Source organism: Sphaeramia orbicularis, chromosome 15 (assembly GCF_902148855.1).
Source record: "Sphaeramia orbicularis chromosome 15, fSphaOr1.1, whole genome shotgun sequence".
Classification (NCBI taxonomy): domain Eukaryota; kingdom Metazoa; phylum Chordata; class Actinopteri; order Kurtiformes; family Apogonidae; genus Sphaeramia; species Sphaeramia orbicularis.
In genome coordinates this window covers 16700971-16717533 of record NC_043971.1, presented here as the reverse complement: position 1 = coordinate 16717533, position 16563 = coordinate 16700971, and the positions used below count along the sequence as shown (strand labels likewise).

The window sequence follows — 16563 nt, the reverse complement described above, 5'->3', positions numbered from 1 at the left end:
ATTATGCTGGATTTTTTTTCTGGTAAAATGCATGACACAAAAATGCTAAATTACAAGTGACAGTCATCACAATGTTAAGAAACAAATGAAACATGTTATAATTTAATGTAAAACAAATAGCCTGGGTTTTGGTCAAAACTGATGTATTACAGATACTACCTGTCACAGATATTTCAAATGATACCTTGGCTTTCATTCCAGTTCCTAAATGATACCTCTTTCAATACCAATTTTATTATACTTTTTTTTTTTTTTCTCTTTCGAAACTCTGCACTGCAATTCTTACTTTAATGTGTGTTTTTATTTTATTTATTTATTTTGATTTTATGTCTTGTTTTCTTACTTGCTGTTTTTAATCACCTTTTACATGTTTTTTTTTTTTATAATGTTTTAAATCTGTTTCTTTTTTCCTGTCATTGTATTTCAATGTCCTGTGTGAAGCACCTTGAATTGCCTTGTTGCTGAAATGTGCTATACAAATAAACTTGCCTTGCCTTTTTTATTTTAATTTTTTTTGTTTGGTTTTTTTTTGGTTTTTGTTTTTTATTTGCACATACAAATATAAAATAAGACAGAATATCACTCCTTTAAACAACATAGTTTTATATCAACTATACCTCTTATGACTCGAGCAGATCCTGATTGAGCTGGAGACGGCCTTACTAGACGACAAACCTCACTGGTACCCACTCCAAACCCATGATGTCTCATCCATACCACTGCCCCGCCCGTCACCGTACCTGCCCCGACGACACGGCCACACGGACACCCCCGGCAAGAAGCTGCAGCGTAAGTCTGAGTCTGAGCGTCTGTCTGTGGATGCAGGTCATTGTGTATATTCACGTACAAGTTCACATATCCTCTGTGTGTGTCTGAGTCACCACGTACTGTATGTAAAACATGTATGTCAATGTAAACGTCTGCTCTTCCATCCCTCTCCTAATGCTGCATTTGTACCCAATGTGTGCATGCATCTGTGTATGTGTGTGGTGTATTTACACCTCTGTGTGTGTGTGTGTGTGCGCGTGTGTGCGTGTGTTTGTGTGTGTGTGTGTGTGTGTGTGTGTGTGTGTGTGGGTGTGTAGGTTCTCAGCGTGTTACAGAGCCTGAATTTGATGAGGGTACAGCAGTAATGTCTAAAGGTGGGTGGGGACTGTTTCCTAGTGTTACATGCAGTATTTCCCACAGCTTCGATTTTTATGTGGTGTATTTTTGGTCAGGCAGAAAAAGTGAATATAAGCACAAGTTGAAACTGTACTTTTTTAAATTAAATTACACAGAGGATTTTTACTTTTCCTTTTTTTTTTTTTTTAACTTTTCCATATACTTTTTAATCAAATTAGGGAAAGTGCTCATCTGATGTTGATCTTTGATATCTAGTACTAGATCGACAATGGTGACAGTGGTCAATCTATTCAGTTCAGTTCTATGTTACCCTATGTTAGAGCTATAAGTCACATATTACATTTCTATTTACATTTATGCATTTGGCAGATGCTTTTTTCCAAAGCAACTTACAGTATGGAAGTAAATCTGTCTCATATTTTAAATGATAAAAGCCATTAAATTTCTAGCACCGTATTTTTTTTGCACTGAAATTAAGTATCTGAATTGTTTTTTGCGCTGAAATTAAGTATCTAAATTTTGTCTCTCAATTTTATGATGCTCATAAGTTTAGAATTAAAAAAATTCAGACACAAAAAATTCAGATGCAAAAAATTCAGATGCAAAAAGTTCAGATGCAAAAATTCAGAGGCAAAAAATTCAGGCGCAAAAAAATTCAGATGCAAAAATTCAGATGCAAAAAATTCAGGTGCAAAAAAATTCAGATGCAAAAAATTCAGATGCAAAAAATTCAGATGCAAAAATTCAGATGCAAAAATTCAGGTGCAAAAAATTCAGATGCAAAAAATTCAGAGGCAAAAAATTCAGGCGCAAAAAATTCAGATACAAAAATTCAGATGCAAAAAATTCAGAGGCAAAAAATTCAGGCGCAAAAAATTCAGATCACACATCTGGGACACCAAGGATAAGCAATGATTCTATCTCAAGTCGAACCAACAGCCAGCCAATCGAGTTACATTAGGTTGGTCATGTGACACGGATACAGGAAGACGGTCAGCGCGGATGTGTGATCTGAATTTTTTGCATCTGAATTTTTTGGTTTTGAATTTTTTGCATCTGAAGTTTTTGCATCTGAATTTTTTGTATCTGAATTTTTTAAATTCTAAATTTATGAACATAGTTGAATTGAGAGACAAAAAATTCAGATACTTAATTTCAGTGCAAAAAAATCCAGCGCTAGAAATTCAATCGCTTTTATAATTTGAAATCTGATAAGACAGATTTGCTTCCATATTACAGGGGAAAAACAAAAATAAAAAAAATAAATACAAGAATAGATTGAAGACATAAAACAGCTGTACAATTAAAAACAGTGTCGTACAGAAGAATAAAAAAGCAAAATGATAGACTAAAATACAAAAATAGATTAAAAAGACATAAAAACAACTGTACAATTAAAAACAGTGAAATAAAAATAAGTAAAAGAATCAAATAAAAATATTAATAAATTTAAAGGTTTCCTCAGGGTTTCTTCTGCCAAAAACAGGTACATCTACGTTCATTCTCCCGTCAGTTCCCATAACAAGACAATGTTGAAGATCTGGAACTGGGCCACAAGCACTTTTGTGCTAATTGCTAATGCTAATAGTGCTAATGCTAATGCTAGGTGCTGTGTGTGTGTATTATAAGTAGAATACAGAATCCAAATTTCCCTACTGGGATAATACTGTGATTTATTTAACCTTTAAATGAGATTACAAAGAAACCCTGTCACTATCTGATCAGTAGAAATCAGTTTTGTTAGTAGGTAGAGATTTATAAAGTTTACAGAAATGAGCGCTAACATGCTGTAGAAAGTGCTAACAATATTCATACTACTTGTATGAACTATTTTTTGAAGTACAGTAGTTTGTTTGCTGTCCTTTATGGGTTAATTGTGATGTAATATATATAATACATTACGTATATTTATATTTGCTATATTTCACACAATTGTGTTTTTGCTAGGGTTTTAATCCCTGTCCAATCTATTGCTGTGGTAAAAGTTTCACTAATCAAAAATCTTCATATCATACAGATAATTAAAAAATATATATAATAGAATAATACATTAATAGATCATTAATAGATTAATAAACAAAATAAAATAAAATAAAGGCAGGGGTGTCAAACTCATTTTAGTTCAGGGGCCACATTCAGCCAAATTTGATCTGCAGTGGGCCGAACCACTAAAATAATAAAATAATAATATATAAATAATGTCATCTCCAAACTTTCCTCTATGTTTTAGAACGAAAAAAGTAAAATTATGCGATGAAAATGTTTACATCTACCAACTATCCTTTAAAACAATGTGAATAACATGAACAAACTGAAATTTCTTAAGAAAACTAAGTGCAATTTTAACAATATTATGTCTCAGTTTATCGTTTAAATGTGTAAATTACAACTTACAGATCACAGTGGATCAACAAATACACAAAAGATTTAATAACAGGCAGAATATTGTTAAAATTACTCTTCAGACATTTTAAAATGTTCATATTTGTTGAGGATATTTGTTGAGGTTATTCGTGTTTTTGTGAAATGATGTTTTAGTGTAAATACAGTAAAATGACATGAAAATGTTGACATTTACAAGGACAAAAATTTGGACTTCTAGGTTATTATGATAGTATTTTACTGATCTGACCCATTTGAGATTAAATTGGTCTGAATATGGAACCTGAACTAAACCAATTAATATCTTCAGTGTAATTTTTGCATTTCACAAATTCATTCCAGGGGCCAGACTAGACCCTTTGGTGGGCCGGATTTGGCCCCCGGGCTGCATGTTTGACACCTGTGCTATAAGGGATCTCATACAGTGTAGGATGTGAAGTGATTAATGCATCTTTATCTGAAATGTTAAATTAGAGGCATTTAAAACTGAATATTAATCCAGTTGTGACATTAGGGAAGTTTGTGAAAAATTGTTTTACAAAATGTAACATTAAACTTGTTCCTTACATCTTTTTTGTTGTAATTTTTATTTTATTTATTTTTTTTGCATATTAAGTGAAACTGAACTAAAATGATCATAAAAAATCGACTAAAAAAGTAGTAAATAAACACCATGACAGGGCACCACAGATAATGAAGCCTATGGGAAACACTGTCATGTGTAGATTATGTGTCGGCATGGGGCAGAAATCTTCCAGGCTCCATGCGTTACCGCCTCAGAAATAAACGGTGACGATTTTCACTGACTATGTTTACATGCAAAACAAATATTCCCACTATTATTCTGAATTTCTTTTTTTGCTTTCCTTGTTTCTTTCTTTCAAACACGTCCGCCACAACTAGAAAACCTGGTTTTAATCTGAGTGTGCATGGCTGCATGTAAACAGAATACGAGCACAATATTCTTTTTTCATTTGCCATGTAAACTGCTTTGTTAGGGTATTTACAGTTATTCAGAATAACAGCAAAACGTGGGATATTTTACGCATGTAAATCAATAAAGAATAAGATGAAATCCTACCATGTCTGTGGAAACACTGTTTATTTGAACGAGTTTTTTTTTTCTTATTGTATGACTGTGAAACTGCCATGAACGTTGCATATGTGTATGTTTTTGTAGGATTTGACTGGAATACAGATTTTTTTTTTGACAATTTTTACCACTTTTTGTGCTGTTTAAGCTGTGTGAGTGCAATTGCATTACATTGGTCCAAAAATATCAACTGTACCAGTCAAAACCCACTGTGTGTAACTGTGTTTACTCTTAATGAGTGTCTAAGGTAAAAAAAAAAAAAGTAACATAAGGGATCAAAAACATCTGACTTTAACTAACTTTTTTGTTTTAATTTCCATGCATGGTAGGGACAAATAGAAAGAAAAACCTTGGTAGCTCTTTACAAAGCAAAAACAAACCTGCTGTGAGCTTTGAGGTGCTATTTTGTTGGAAATGAAGCCAGTGACCTTGGGATCAAAAGCCGCAAAGATCCCTTCAAGGCTGATCACTCTCTGTATTTTTATCACCACAGATTGTTCTCTACAGCAACACAGAAGGAGAATGTTTTTTTTTTTTTTTTTTTTTCACTTCATTACAAAAATACAGGACAAAGTATTGAAAGATAGCCAGCTGCAGTTCTATTATTAGACTAATCTTCTAGAAGTCTGTTTCCCTGAGACAGATTGTCCGGTTGGAGCTGGCGTACAGCGTTCTCAGCACGATCTGGCTTCACGCTAACATGTTAGCACGTAATAGCAGGCTACTAACATGATACTAAAACTAAAACCTGTAGTTGATATTAAAGTTTTGGGAAACACAGAGGATTTTAATAGGATCGCATGATTGAAATGACATGCATATTGATAAGTGTGTGTTGGTGTGTGTGTATGTGCACGGCTGTCATGACCAGCAGCAGATGGGCGTGGCAGGGAGAGGCAGCGGGAGTCCACGTCTACCCTGGAGGTGCCAGATCAGCAGAGGACCCCCACCCATCACATACGTTCCCGATCGGTGTCCCCGCACCGCGAGGAGCAGGGACGCATCCGGTCGCGGCCGCCCAACGTTCCTGCACAGAGGTGAGGCCCGGACAACGACAGGAAGTTACACAAAACCCTTAGTGCACAGGTGTCAAACATGCGGCCCGGGGGCCAAACCCGGCCCGCCAAAGGGTGCAATCCGGCCCCCGGGATGAATTTGTGAAACTGCAAAAATTACACTGAAGATATAAACAATCAAGGATGTTAAAACCATTTTAGGTCAATTCAATCTAAAGTGGATCAGACCAGTAAAACGCTATCGTAATAACCATTAAATAATGAAAACTGTACATTTGTCTCTTTGTTCAAATCTAATCAAATCAAATTTTATTTATATAGCACCAAATCATAACAAAAGTTATCTCATGACACTTTACATATACAGGGTGGGGAAGCAAAATTTACAATATTTTGAGGCAGGGATTGAAAGACAGTGTATGACCAGTTAGTTTTTTGAAAGTCATGAGAATTTATTTGCCACAAGAAAATGTACATAATAGAAAATGTTTTTATTCTATGTGTCCTCCTTCTTTCTCAATAACTGCCTTCACACGCTTCCTGAAACTTGCGCAAGTGTTCCTCAAATATTCAGGTGACAACTTCTCCCATTCTTCTTTAACCCTTTCATGCATGAATTATGAGAACCTTAGTCAAGATTTTTTTTCCTGAGTGTTTTTATTTCTTTTTAGGCAGGAAAAAACAATAAAATTGATTTTTTTTTTTTTTTTTTTTTTTTAAATTAACCTATTTTTCATGGAGTTCCAACAATGTCCCCTCAGCTGGACACCATGTGTTTAATTTTTGAAGCAAAGAACCATGTATTTAAAACTCAAGATCAGAAAGTGATATACTGTGTGAAAACTATGAAATAAAAACATTTTTAATGCAGCTAATCTGAAGTTTTCTCACATTTGATCATATTTCCAATTTTTATAGCAATTTATTTACACTCAAACATGTTACTACAGATCAGGTTTATCAAGAACGGCAAAGTTACAGTAATGGTATGAATGTCAGTGTATTATGGGATGGTGCATAAGTGTCCACTGTGTTGGCTGATATGGAACTGAAACAACAAAACCCATGAATATATAAGAGAACAGCTGGAGAATAACTGTCCACTGTGGTGACCACTATGCATGAAAGGGTTAATAGTATCTTCCAGACTTTCTCGTAATAGTTTTGCTCATAGTCATTCTCTTCTTTCCATTATAAACAGTCTTTATGGACACTCCAACTATTTTTGAAATCTCCTTTGGTGTGACGAGTGCATTCAGCAAATCACACACTCTTTGACGTTTGCTTTCCGGAATACTCATATGGGCAAAAGTTTCTGAAAAGGTATGGATAATAGTGTTAGGTATGATTATGACATCAATATATGTTTGGTTTCAAAACAACTGACGTAGTGCCTGCTGAGAAAAAACAACTAAATGTTCATTGTAAATTTTGCTTCCCCACCCTGTACATTTGTCTCTTTGTTCAAATCAAATCAAATCAAATCAGATTTTATTTATGTAGTGCCAAATCATAACAAAAGTTATCTCATGACACTTTACATATAGAGTTGGTCAAAATCAGACTCTAAGCCAATTTACACAAACCCAACAGAATCCTCCAGGAGCAAACACTAGTGACTGGTGACAATGGTGAGGAGAAACTTCCCTTTAACAGCAGAAACCTGGAGCAGACCCAGACTCTTGGAGGATGGACGTCTGCCTTGACCAGTTGGGGTTAAAGAGAGAGAGTAAAGGAGGAGAAAAGAGAGAGCGATAGAGATAGAGAGAGACTGGGGGAGAGGGGGAGAAGGGTGGAAGTAGGGGGAGACACATGGATGCAGCTGATGCACAGATAACTGAACTAGAACATCTATGGAACTACAGTCTACTCTCGTTAAACCGTTATACCGCCATTTTCGCTCACCGCCGACCAAAACCATTGCACAAAAATCCCCAATGCATTATTCCATTAGCTACCGCCATTTCCGCCTATCGCCATCCGCCAGCCCAGTTCCATGCACAAACAACACTTATACCATTGTTTTCCCGACCGTTATACCGCTAGCGTGATTGCCATCGAGTACACATAAATTTTAACAATGCACTGAAACAAACGCGCCAGACGCTGATCGCGACAAGCTACGAGTAGGTCTACGGAACGGCCACCGTTCATTTATCGCAGAACACTCAGTAGGTCAGGATGTCGGGAAGAGGACGTGGGATTAAGCCAAAGCCTCAAGATGATGGGGTGTCATTTCCCGACACGGTATAATAATGCTTAAAATGTTTCCCCACTTTAAATGATCCCTTACAACATAACAGAATCAAGATTTATTTAGAAACGCAATTAGAACGGGTTAACGGAGGCAGCATAGACATCATATAGTAAAGACATGCACATTATGGACGCAACCCGTTGTAACGCCATTTTCGCTATACCGCCAATTTGGCCGTGAACAGAAGTTGGCGGTATAACGAGAGTAGACTGTATATAATAAACACTATGCTCAGAATTTTTTCCTATTGAGCAAACGGTTGAATTTTTATGAATATTTGGAATAGATCGTACATTCAGAATGCTCACCACAGACACATCAGGGGTTAAAGCCTTAATTTTGTGGCAACTTCCAACTTTGATGAAAAATTGGTCACGAAAGTCTCCCGCACCTTTAACATCAGGTTTGATCGATGTTACCCGATGATACCTGATGTCCGGTCCTGGACTATAGTAGAAGCCTGGTATAGACACGGTGTAATGTACACAAGAGAGGTAAAGGCAACATGGTAGAGAGAGAGAGAGAGAGAGAGAGAGAGAGAGAAGAGGAATGGGAGAGTTTGTTGGAAGACAGCAAACTGAGTCCATCTACTAATGAAATGTCTGTCTGATGCAGAACACACAGTCCTGCCAGCTCTGCTTTTACTGGCTGAGCCAAACCAGTCCTGCCAAGAGTCTGCTGTAATACGGCCTGACCACCAACAGGACATAAGGCTGTCCAGCACACGCTCTGTCTGTCTGTCTGTCGTTCGTTCGTTCGTTCGTGCATTCATTCTTTCTTTCTTTCCTTCATTTGTTCTTTCTGTCTTTTGGTCGTTCTTCCTTTAGTTCAGTTTGTTTGTTCGTTCTTTGGTTTGTTGGTTCATTCGTTCTTCTCAGTTTCTTTCCTTCGTCCGTTTGTTCATTCATTCATTCATTCATTCATTCTTTCTTTTGTTCTTTCTTTCTTTCTTTCTTTCTTTCTTTCTTTCTTTCTTTCTTTCATTTTTTCTTTCTTTTTTAGTTCTTTCTTTAGTTTGATCTTTCTTTGGTTTGTTGGTTCATTCATTCTTAGTTTCTTTCTTTCGTCCGTTTGTTCATTCTTTCTTTTGTTCTTTCTTTCTTTCTTTCATTTGTTCTTTCTTTCTTTCTTTCTTTCTTTCTTTCATTTTTTCTTTCTTTTTTAGTTCTTTCTTTGTTTGATCTTTCTTTCTGTGGTTTGTTGGTTCATTCGTTCTTCTTAGTTTCTTTCTTTCGTCCGTTTGTTCATTCATTCGTTCATTCTTTCTTTCGTTCTGTCTTTCTTTCATTTGTTCTTTCTTTCATTTTTTCTTTCTTTTTTAGTTCTTCCTTTAGTTTGTTTGAGCTTTCTTTCTTCAGTTTGTTGGTTCATTCGTTCTACTTAGATTTTTCATTCATTCATTCATTCTTTCTTTTGTTTGTTCTTTTGTTTGTTTTTGCTTGTTCTGTCTTTTGTTTGATCATTTGATTGTTCTTTCATTCATTTGTTCATTCATTCTTTCTTTCATTTTTCTTTCTTTCTTTTGGTCATTGTTTCTTTAGTTCATTTGTTTGTTCTTTCTTTGGTTTGTTGGTTCATTCATTCTTCTTAGTTTCTTTCTTTCGTCCGTTTGTTCATTCATTCGTTCATTCTTTCTTTTGTTCGTGCTTTCTTTAGTTTGTTTTTGCTTGTTCTTTTGTTCATTGTTTGTTCTTTCGTTTCTTTTGTTCATTCATTCTTTCTTTCATCTGTTCTTTCTTTCTGTCTTTTGGGTCGTTCTTTCTTTAGTATGTTCTTTCTTTAGTTTGTTCTTTTGTTGATTTGTTTGTTCTGTCGTTCATTTGTTCATTCATTTATTCTTTCCTGTTCTTTCTTTCTGTCTTTTGGGTCGTTCTTTCTTTAGTATGTTCTTTCTTTGGTTTGTTGGTTCGTTCGTTCTTAGTTTCTTTTGTCCATTTGTTCATTCTTTCTTTCTTTAGTTTGTTCTTTCTCTTGTTCGTTTTTGTTCATTCTTTCTTTTGTTTGTTCATTTGTTTGTTCTTTCTTTAGTTCTTTCTTTCTTTCTATTTTTCACAGATTTTCTGTCTATTTCTTCGTGTATTCTTTCTTAGAATCTTTTCCACTTTGACAGATTGGAGGCTGCGTTTCCTTTTTTAAAGTAGGAAAACAAAAATGGCAAAAAGCCCGTGTTGTGAATTTTAATTAATTTTAAAAAGTTTAGTTAGAGCTTTAGTTGGATCAAAATATATAAATGTTACACTGAAGTGGATAATTTGATCGTTCCATTGTTTTTTTTTTTCTGTTTCTTTTTGTCGTTCTCGTATATTTTTCTATCTATTTCTGCCTTTATTTTGTCTTGGAAGATTTGCAATTTCTAAACATCTGTCAGAGGGAATTTCAATGAACAAAAGTTTATATTTGGATTTGGTGAAAAAGGAAGAAAGTTTGGCTGAATTTCCTACATCAGGGGTTTCAAACTCATGTTAGTTCAGGGGCCACATACAGCCTAATATGATACAAAGTGGGCCGGACCAGTAAAATAATATAAATAAAAGGATCATAACTTCTGAGTGAAAAAAGTAAAATTCCATAATGAAAATGTTTACATCTAGGAATTGTACTCAAACTTAACATGAACAATCATGAACAACCTGAACATTCTTAAGTAAAATAAGTGCAATGTTAACAATTTTACACCTTAATGTATCATTTATACAATGTAGAGATCACAGTGGATCTAAAAATACACAAAACATTAAACAACAGGCAGAATATTATTAAAATTCTACATACTTCTTTTAAGAAATTTCAGGTTATTCACTTTTTTTAATATAAAAGACTAGTCTGTAAATGTAAACATTTGTGTAATTTTACTTTTTTTTTTACACTAAAACAAAGAGAAAAAATTACAGTTTGATTATTTACAGGTTATTATGATAGTGTTTTACTGGTCTGATCCTTTCTAGATTGAAAAGACCTAAAATTATTTTAGCATCCTTGATCGTTAATATCTTAAATGTAATTTTTGTATTTCACAAATTCATCCCAGGGGATAGATTTGACCCTATGGCGGGCCAGATTTGGCCCCCAAGCCGCATTTTTGACACCTGTGTCCTACATTATAAATCAAAGTTATCAATGTGTTTAAGTTGGAAAAAACGGCTAAAGGACACCTGTATCAGAATGTAAATTTTACACTAAAACGGATGATGTTAACCCTTTCATGCATAGTGGTCACTACAGTGGACAGTTCTTCTCCAGCTGTTCTCTTGTATATTCATGGGTTTTGTTGTTTTAGTTCCATATATCAGCCAACACAGTGGACATTTATGCATCATCCCATATACTTCAGTTCATCCCAATACTGTAAGTTGGCTGTTCTTGATAAATCTGATCTGCAGTAACATGTTTGAGTGTAAATCAATTGCTTGTTATAGTTAATAGACTGTAATTAACCATTTTTCTAAAACAAAAAGTTTTTTGGGGTTTTTTTGCATATTATCTCCATAAAGTGAATAATAACTAATATTTGAGTATGTTAAAATGTGACAAAACACCAGATTAGCATATTAATATGTTTTAGTGTAAATCAATTATTTGTTAGACAAAAAGTTTTGGTTTTTTTTTTTGCATATCATCTCCATGACATGAGTAATATCTAGCATTAGAATATGTTAAAGGTGAGAAAACATCAGATTAGCAGCATTAAAATGTTTTTATTTCATTGTTTTCATCTCACTTTCTGATATTGGGTTTTAAATACGTTTCTTCACTTAAAAAATTAAATGCATGGACATTTTTGCAACTCCATGAGAAAAAAAAACTTGATCGCAATTTTTTTTTTCATGCCTAAGGAGGAATAAAAACACTCAATAAAAAAATCTTGACTAAGGTTCTCATAATTTATGCATGAAAGGGTTAATGTTTTTTCTAATTATTTTGTTTGTTTGTTTTTTTTTTCTTTTTTTTTCAGGAGTTTGGATGATGAGCTTCCTCACTCTCGTCGTTCTCGTTCTCCGACCCGTTACTACGACCCTGCCAGAGGTCGCCACCAGGAGGAGGAATACTTGGATGACAGGTGTGTGTCTGTTTGCTTTTTGTGCTTGAAGCTGATATTGTGTATTTGTCCAAAATGTGTTTGTCTGTTCAGCTTTGTTTCAACCTTCAAGTGGAGTTCTTTTGTTTGACCTGCTGATCTGCTTTAAATATTCTGTTATTTCTTCTCCTTTCCTTTACTCAGTCTTCCCTTTTTCCTAGTTCTCTTTTCTTTGGATCTTGACCAGAGTTTGGTGCAGTAGCTGTTGGTTGTCGTATTGTAGACTGTAGACTTTAGATCAGTGTTTAGACAAAAGAAAAAAAACAAGAAAAAAAGCTACGTATGCAAAAGCCTGTCACATGTCTAAATGTGTGCGTGTTTGTGTGTGAAAAAAAAATCAGCGACAACTGCTCTTTCCCATTCACCCTCTTCTCCTTCTGCTCTTCTGGATTTTTGACGTGTTGTTGATTTCCTCATGTGTCATCCATCACCATGGTAACCACAGTGAGGTCATCATGCTCCACCATTCAATGCGAGGCAAAAGTGCTGAGTGCCTCCACACCAGGTAAACTGGCCAGTCATAGCGTGTTGTTGATATTTTCCTATTTTCAGATCTTTTTTTTTTTTTTATTTATTTTTTTTATGCTGTCTCTCTTTATGCAATTCAAGTCAAATCACTTACAGAAGATGCTCTAAGAAACGAATAAACTAAGAGTAAGTGACAGGCAGGGAATGAGCAAAATGTGTTTACACTCATTTCTAAATAATCTCAGTGTTGCCATATCATATAAAAGCAGTTAAGACTGAGAATAATGGTAAAGATACAGTCTCGCAAAAAATTATTAGACCAGCAAAAGTCATAAAAACAACGGTTATGCAATCAAGTACTAACTGTGTGTCTCATGTGACTGAAACAGACAGAAAAGAAAACATGGAATGCCTAAAAGCACTCGGCCTGATCATAATCAAGGGTACCAGAAAGGATGCACATATAAATAAAAAATAATAATGCTCTATTAAAAAATCAGACAGGCCAGTTTATTTGTCTGATATTTCTCTTTTAAAGTCCAAAATATTTTTGTATTATGGTGTCTACTAAAAATTTCGCAGGCTTGTACCCCTGTCAAATCAGAAATTATTGGGTGTACGGACACTCCAGCCTAATAGCCTCCATATTTAATGCCTACGAAGATATACAAATGTTTTAGCACTCAGGATAATCATGCATTGTTTATTGCATAGATGTCATGTCCAAAGCATGCGTGCTGAAAAATTCCATATATTGACAGAAACAATAAAATTAGACCCACATATTTTGAATATGGTGTATGGACACTACTTGGTGTACGGACTCTACAAGATTGGAATGGAAATCTGGCTTACCACATGGTCGCATCTCTGTTAGGTCTGTAACTAAGTCTTCCTGGTACAGGAGGAAATAAACATTTGTGAACAAGTTATAACAATATATCTATAAATCATATACGTGATATTATTGATGGAAGTATATTGGTGTACAGACACTACATGAATTTTGGTGAACAACGCACCATTGAAAACATGCGGTTCGACGTAAACATCCGTTTCCCACATTGTTACCAAATTTTCTGCAGCCAGGGAGCATACCAAAATCTGTCTAGTTGTGCATATTTAGTCATAATAATACTGAAATAACAGGTTTCCTTTCTATTATTACAATTAAAAGGCTGTAAAAGAAGGGTTTTCAGAACAAAATGGTTGATACTGAAAATAAGAACTGATAATCAAACAGCTGTTCAACAAAAATGATCAATAAATGAAAAGCAATGTGATGTGTGCATTTTGTAATAAAAAAGAAACAGGAGTTGAGTCGTAATTATTTCTTGTGTTACAAAACATTATGTACAATAATTTTACTCTTTTATAACAATAAAATTGTGCACACGTTTTCACGCTCATTGGGTCGCCATTTTATCAGTTTTTATCCAATTTTCTTCAAATTTGGAGGATTGCAAGTAATTTCTAGTAATAAGATGGCCAAAGAAACATTTTGGGAATGGTTTGGGGGGTATCTTTTTGCAATACTTATTAATAACTGATGCAAATATACTTGTTCACCTTGACTGTGATCAGGCAGACTGTTTTTGTCAGTACAGAGCCATAGCTATTGATGTAAGAACTGAAGTGAAGAAAACCATGGAAAATGGTTAGATATCAGCTCTGAAATTTAACTATTATAACCTATTTATGTTGTTATTATTATATTTGTCCAAACAAATGTGCCTTTAATTGTATCAGGCATTAGAATGAACAAGAAATTGAAGAAAACAAGGCTGGTCTAATAATTTTTTCCACAACTGTAGTAACCTCCTGTTGTAGTGTTGCTTAATCTCCACAAGGTGGCAGCACTGAGACATTCACAGGACACACTATTTCACATTTAACAAGCAGCATCCAAGCCAATAGTATGGATTTCTACAATTGAAACAGAGTTTAGCAAAAAAGGAAATCCAGAATTTAATTTGATTAAAAGAAAATTCCTATTTAATTTAATTAATGTTTAAGTGGTTTAACTAATGTGGGGATGCTTGTTTACTCAATAAATCAATAATAATTGCCTGTTGTTAGGACCCACTGGGTATAAAAGAGGAGGAAACCACTGGAACATTCATGTTTGTACATTTTGTCAACTCTAACTGTTTGCCTCATTAATCTTGTTTTCATGCTGAACTGGCATCTTGTGTGAAATTCAGCAGCTTTATAGTCTGTCTTGGAGGAAGTTGATTAATTTTCTGAGTCTATTTTAAAAAACTAAATAAAAAAATAGCCATTTGAAAAGGTAAACCTCCTCAAGCATAAGGTTAAAGTTAATACTGGGTTAGATTTTTGAGGCAGATGCTATGTATATGTATGGTTGAACAGCCCATCAGAATAAGAATCAGAATCATCTTTATTCGCCAAAACACAAATAATTATTTACCGGTAGATGTTGTCTCTCTAGGGAATTTTAAATGCAAGATATAATTTCAAAATGTAAGAAAAGTAAAATACTCTATTAAACATAAGGGCACAGTATCAGCTTCTGTACAGTTATAGTGCTTTTTTTTTTTTTTTTGTGCAACAGGTGCATGTAAAGCCATGCACAGCTTGTACCCGTGTGTCCATAGCCTTTCATGCTATTTCCACCAGGGTGTTGTATCGTCCGGCTGTTGTACAATATGTGCAGCGAAGTGCAAAGCTTGCTACAGAAAGGCTGCAAACACAGTTAAAACGGTCGATTTTTAACCTAACCATGATCATAAACCTAAATGAGTTTTTTTTTGGTGCTTAAATGTGGAACTGAGAAGTGAAAAGAAGAAAAAGTATATGGTTAATGTGGTGATTTAACCCATTTTACTCACTGCTTGTAAACTGATTAGGAGTTACATTACATACACAGGGTTTCTGGGGATCATTAAAAAGCATTAAAAGTCATTAAATAGATTTTGGGAAAATTAAGGCCTGAAATGGCATTGAAAAGCATCAAATTCAATTCAGTGTCCAGAGGCATTAAAAAATGTAATACACTTGATGGAAAAAAAAACAAACAAACATTGTTATTCACGACTTATTTTGATTATATAAACATTTAGTAATTTTGACCGGAAATATAGTGTGATAATTGACAGGCGGAACCCTTTAATTGGCTATTGTTTATGGCCAATACACAAAGTCACAACGGTGGAAAAAATCTAAATCTTACCACGTGTATTTTTCTCATTTCTTGTCAAAATATCTCATCACACTTAAAATAAGACATAATAACCTAAAGCGTAACTTTTCAGTGAGATATAAGGAACTTCTTTTCAGACAATAGATCTTGAAAATCTTATTTCAATAAATCTTACCAAGATGATTTTCACTTGTTCCATTGGCAGATTTTTTTTTTTTTTTTTTTTTTTTTGCTTGAATTAAGCAAAAAAAATCTTGAATTAAGCAAAAAAAAAAAAAAAAAAATCCAGTGGAACAAGTGAAAATTATTTTGGTAAGATTTCTTGAAATAAGATTTTCAAGATCTATTGTCGAAAAATTTGTTCTTATATCTCACTGAAAAGTTACTCTTTAGGTGATTATGCCTGAACCATTAAATCACTGACAGAAAATTCTGGTTCTTTGAAACTGGAGCCTTTATTGGTCCTTCTGAACAACCCCCCCAATTTTTTTGTTTTCAAATATCAATTTCCATGTATGAGTTTCAATTTTGTATCATATTTGATACATCAGGTCTCAGTTCTCAATTATTGTTATTTTTGAATGAACGGAAACATAATATAACACAAACATGTCTAACAAATTGGTAATTCCTTCTCAAAATTGGCAAAGTTCTGCCTCCTTTCTCGTTAATGACAATCTTGTAGTGTCACTGGAAAGGCCTCTGGTGAACGAATTCCTCCCCCTGGTGAATTATCTGTGTATTGCATGTATCTAATTGTATACATTAGATTTTTCAAGTAAAAAAATATCACACTGATCATGCAGAGGGCTTCAAAACTCATGTATCAAATATGATACATTTGGCATTATATGGTTAAGTGTGATGAGATATTTTGACTAGAAATGAGAAAAATACACTTGGTAAGATTTTTATTTTTGCAGCGAACACCAGATGCTTGGAATGCAACATGCTGTGAGCGTGCTCATGCTGTGGCAAAAGAGT

The 16563-nt window shown here is 34.4% G+C and overlaps 1 protein-coding gene and 1 long non-coding RNA gene across 2 annotated transcripts in view; one reads left to right on the top strand and one right to left on the bottom strand.

Annotated features, from left to right (window-relative positions):
• rims1a (regulating synaptic membrane exocytosis 1a) overlaps positions 1-16563 on the top strand; it is a 289297-nt gene that overhangs the window by 159268 nt on the left and 113466 nt on the right. Inside the window, exons 16-20 of the mRNA XM_030155700.1 lie at positions 636-789; positions 1086-1142; positions 5472-5637; positions 11826-11930; positions 12394-12453. Of these exons, the coding sequence (XP_030011560.1) occupies positions 636-789; positions 1086-1142; positions 5472-5637; positions 11826-11930; positions 12394-12453 (542 nt within the window). The remainder of the gene's footprint in view (positions 1-635; positions 790-1085; positions 1143-5471; positions 5638-11825; positions 11931-12393; positions 12454-16563) is intronic.
• LOC115434044 (uncharacterized) lies at positions 443-15580 on the bottom strand. Its single transcript, XR_003937467.1, has 3 exons — positions 15456-15580; positions 4057-4062; positions 443-454 (listed from the first exon to the last, which is right to left on the bottom strand). It is a non-coding gene; the product is annotated as an uncharacterized LOC115434044 (long non-coding RNA).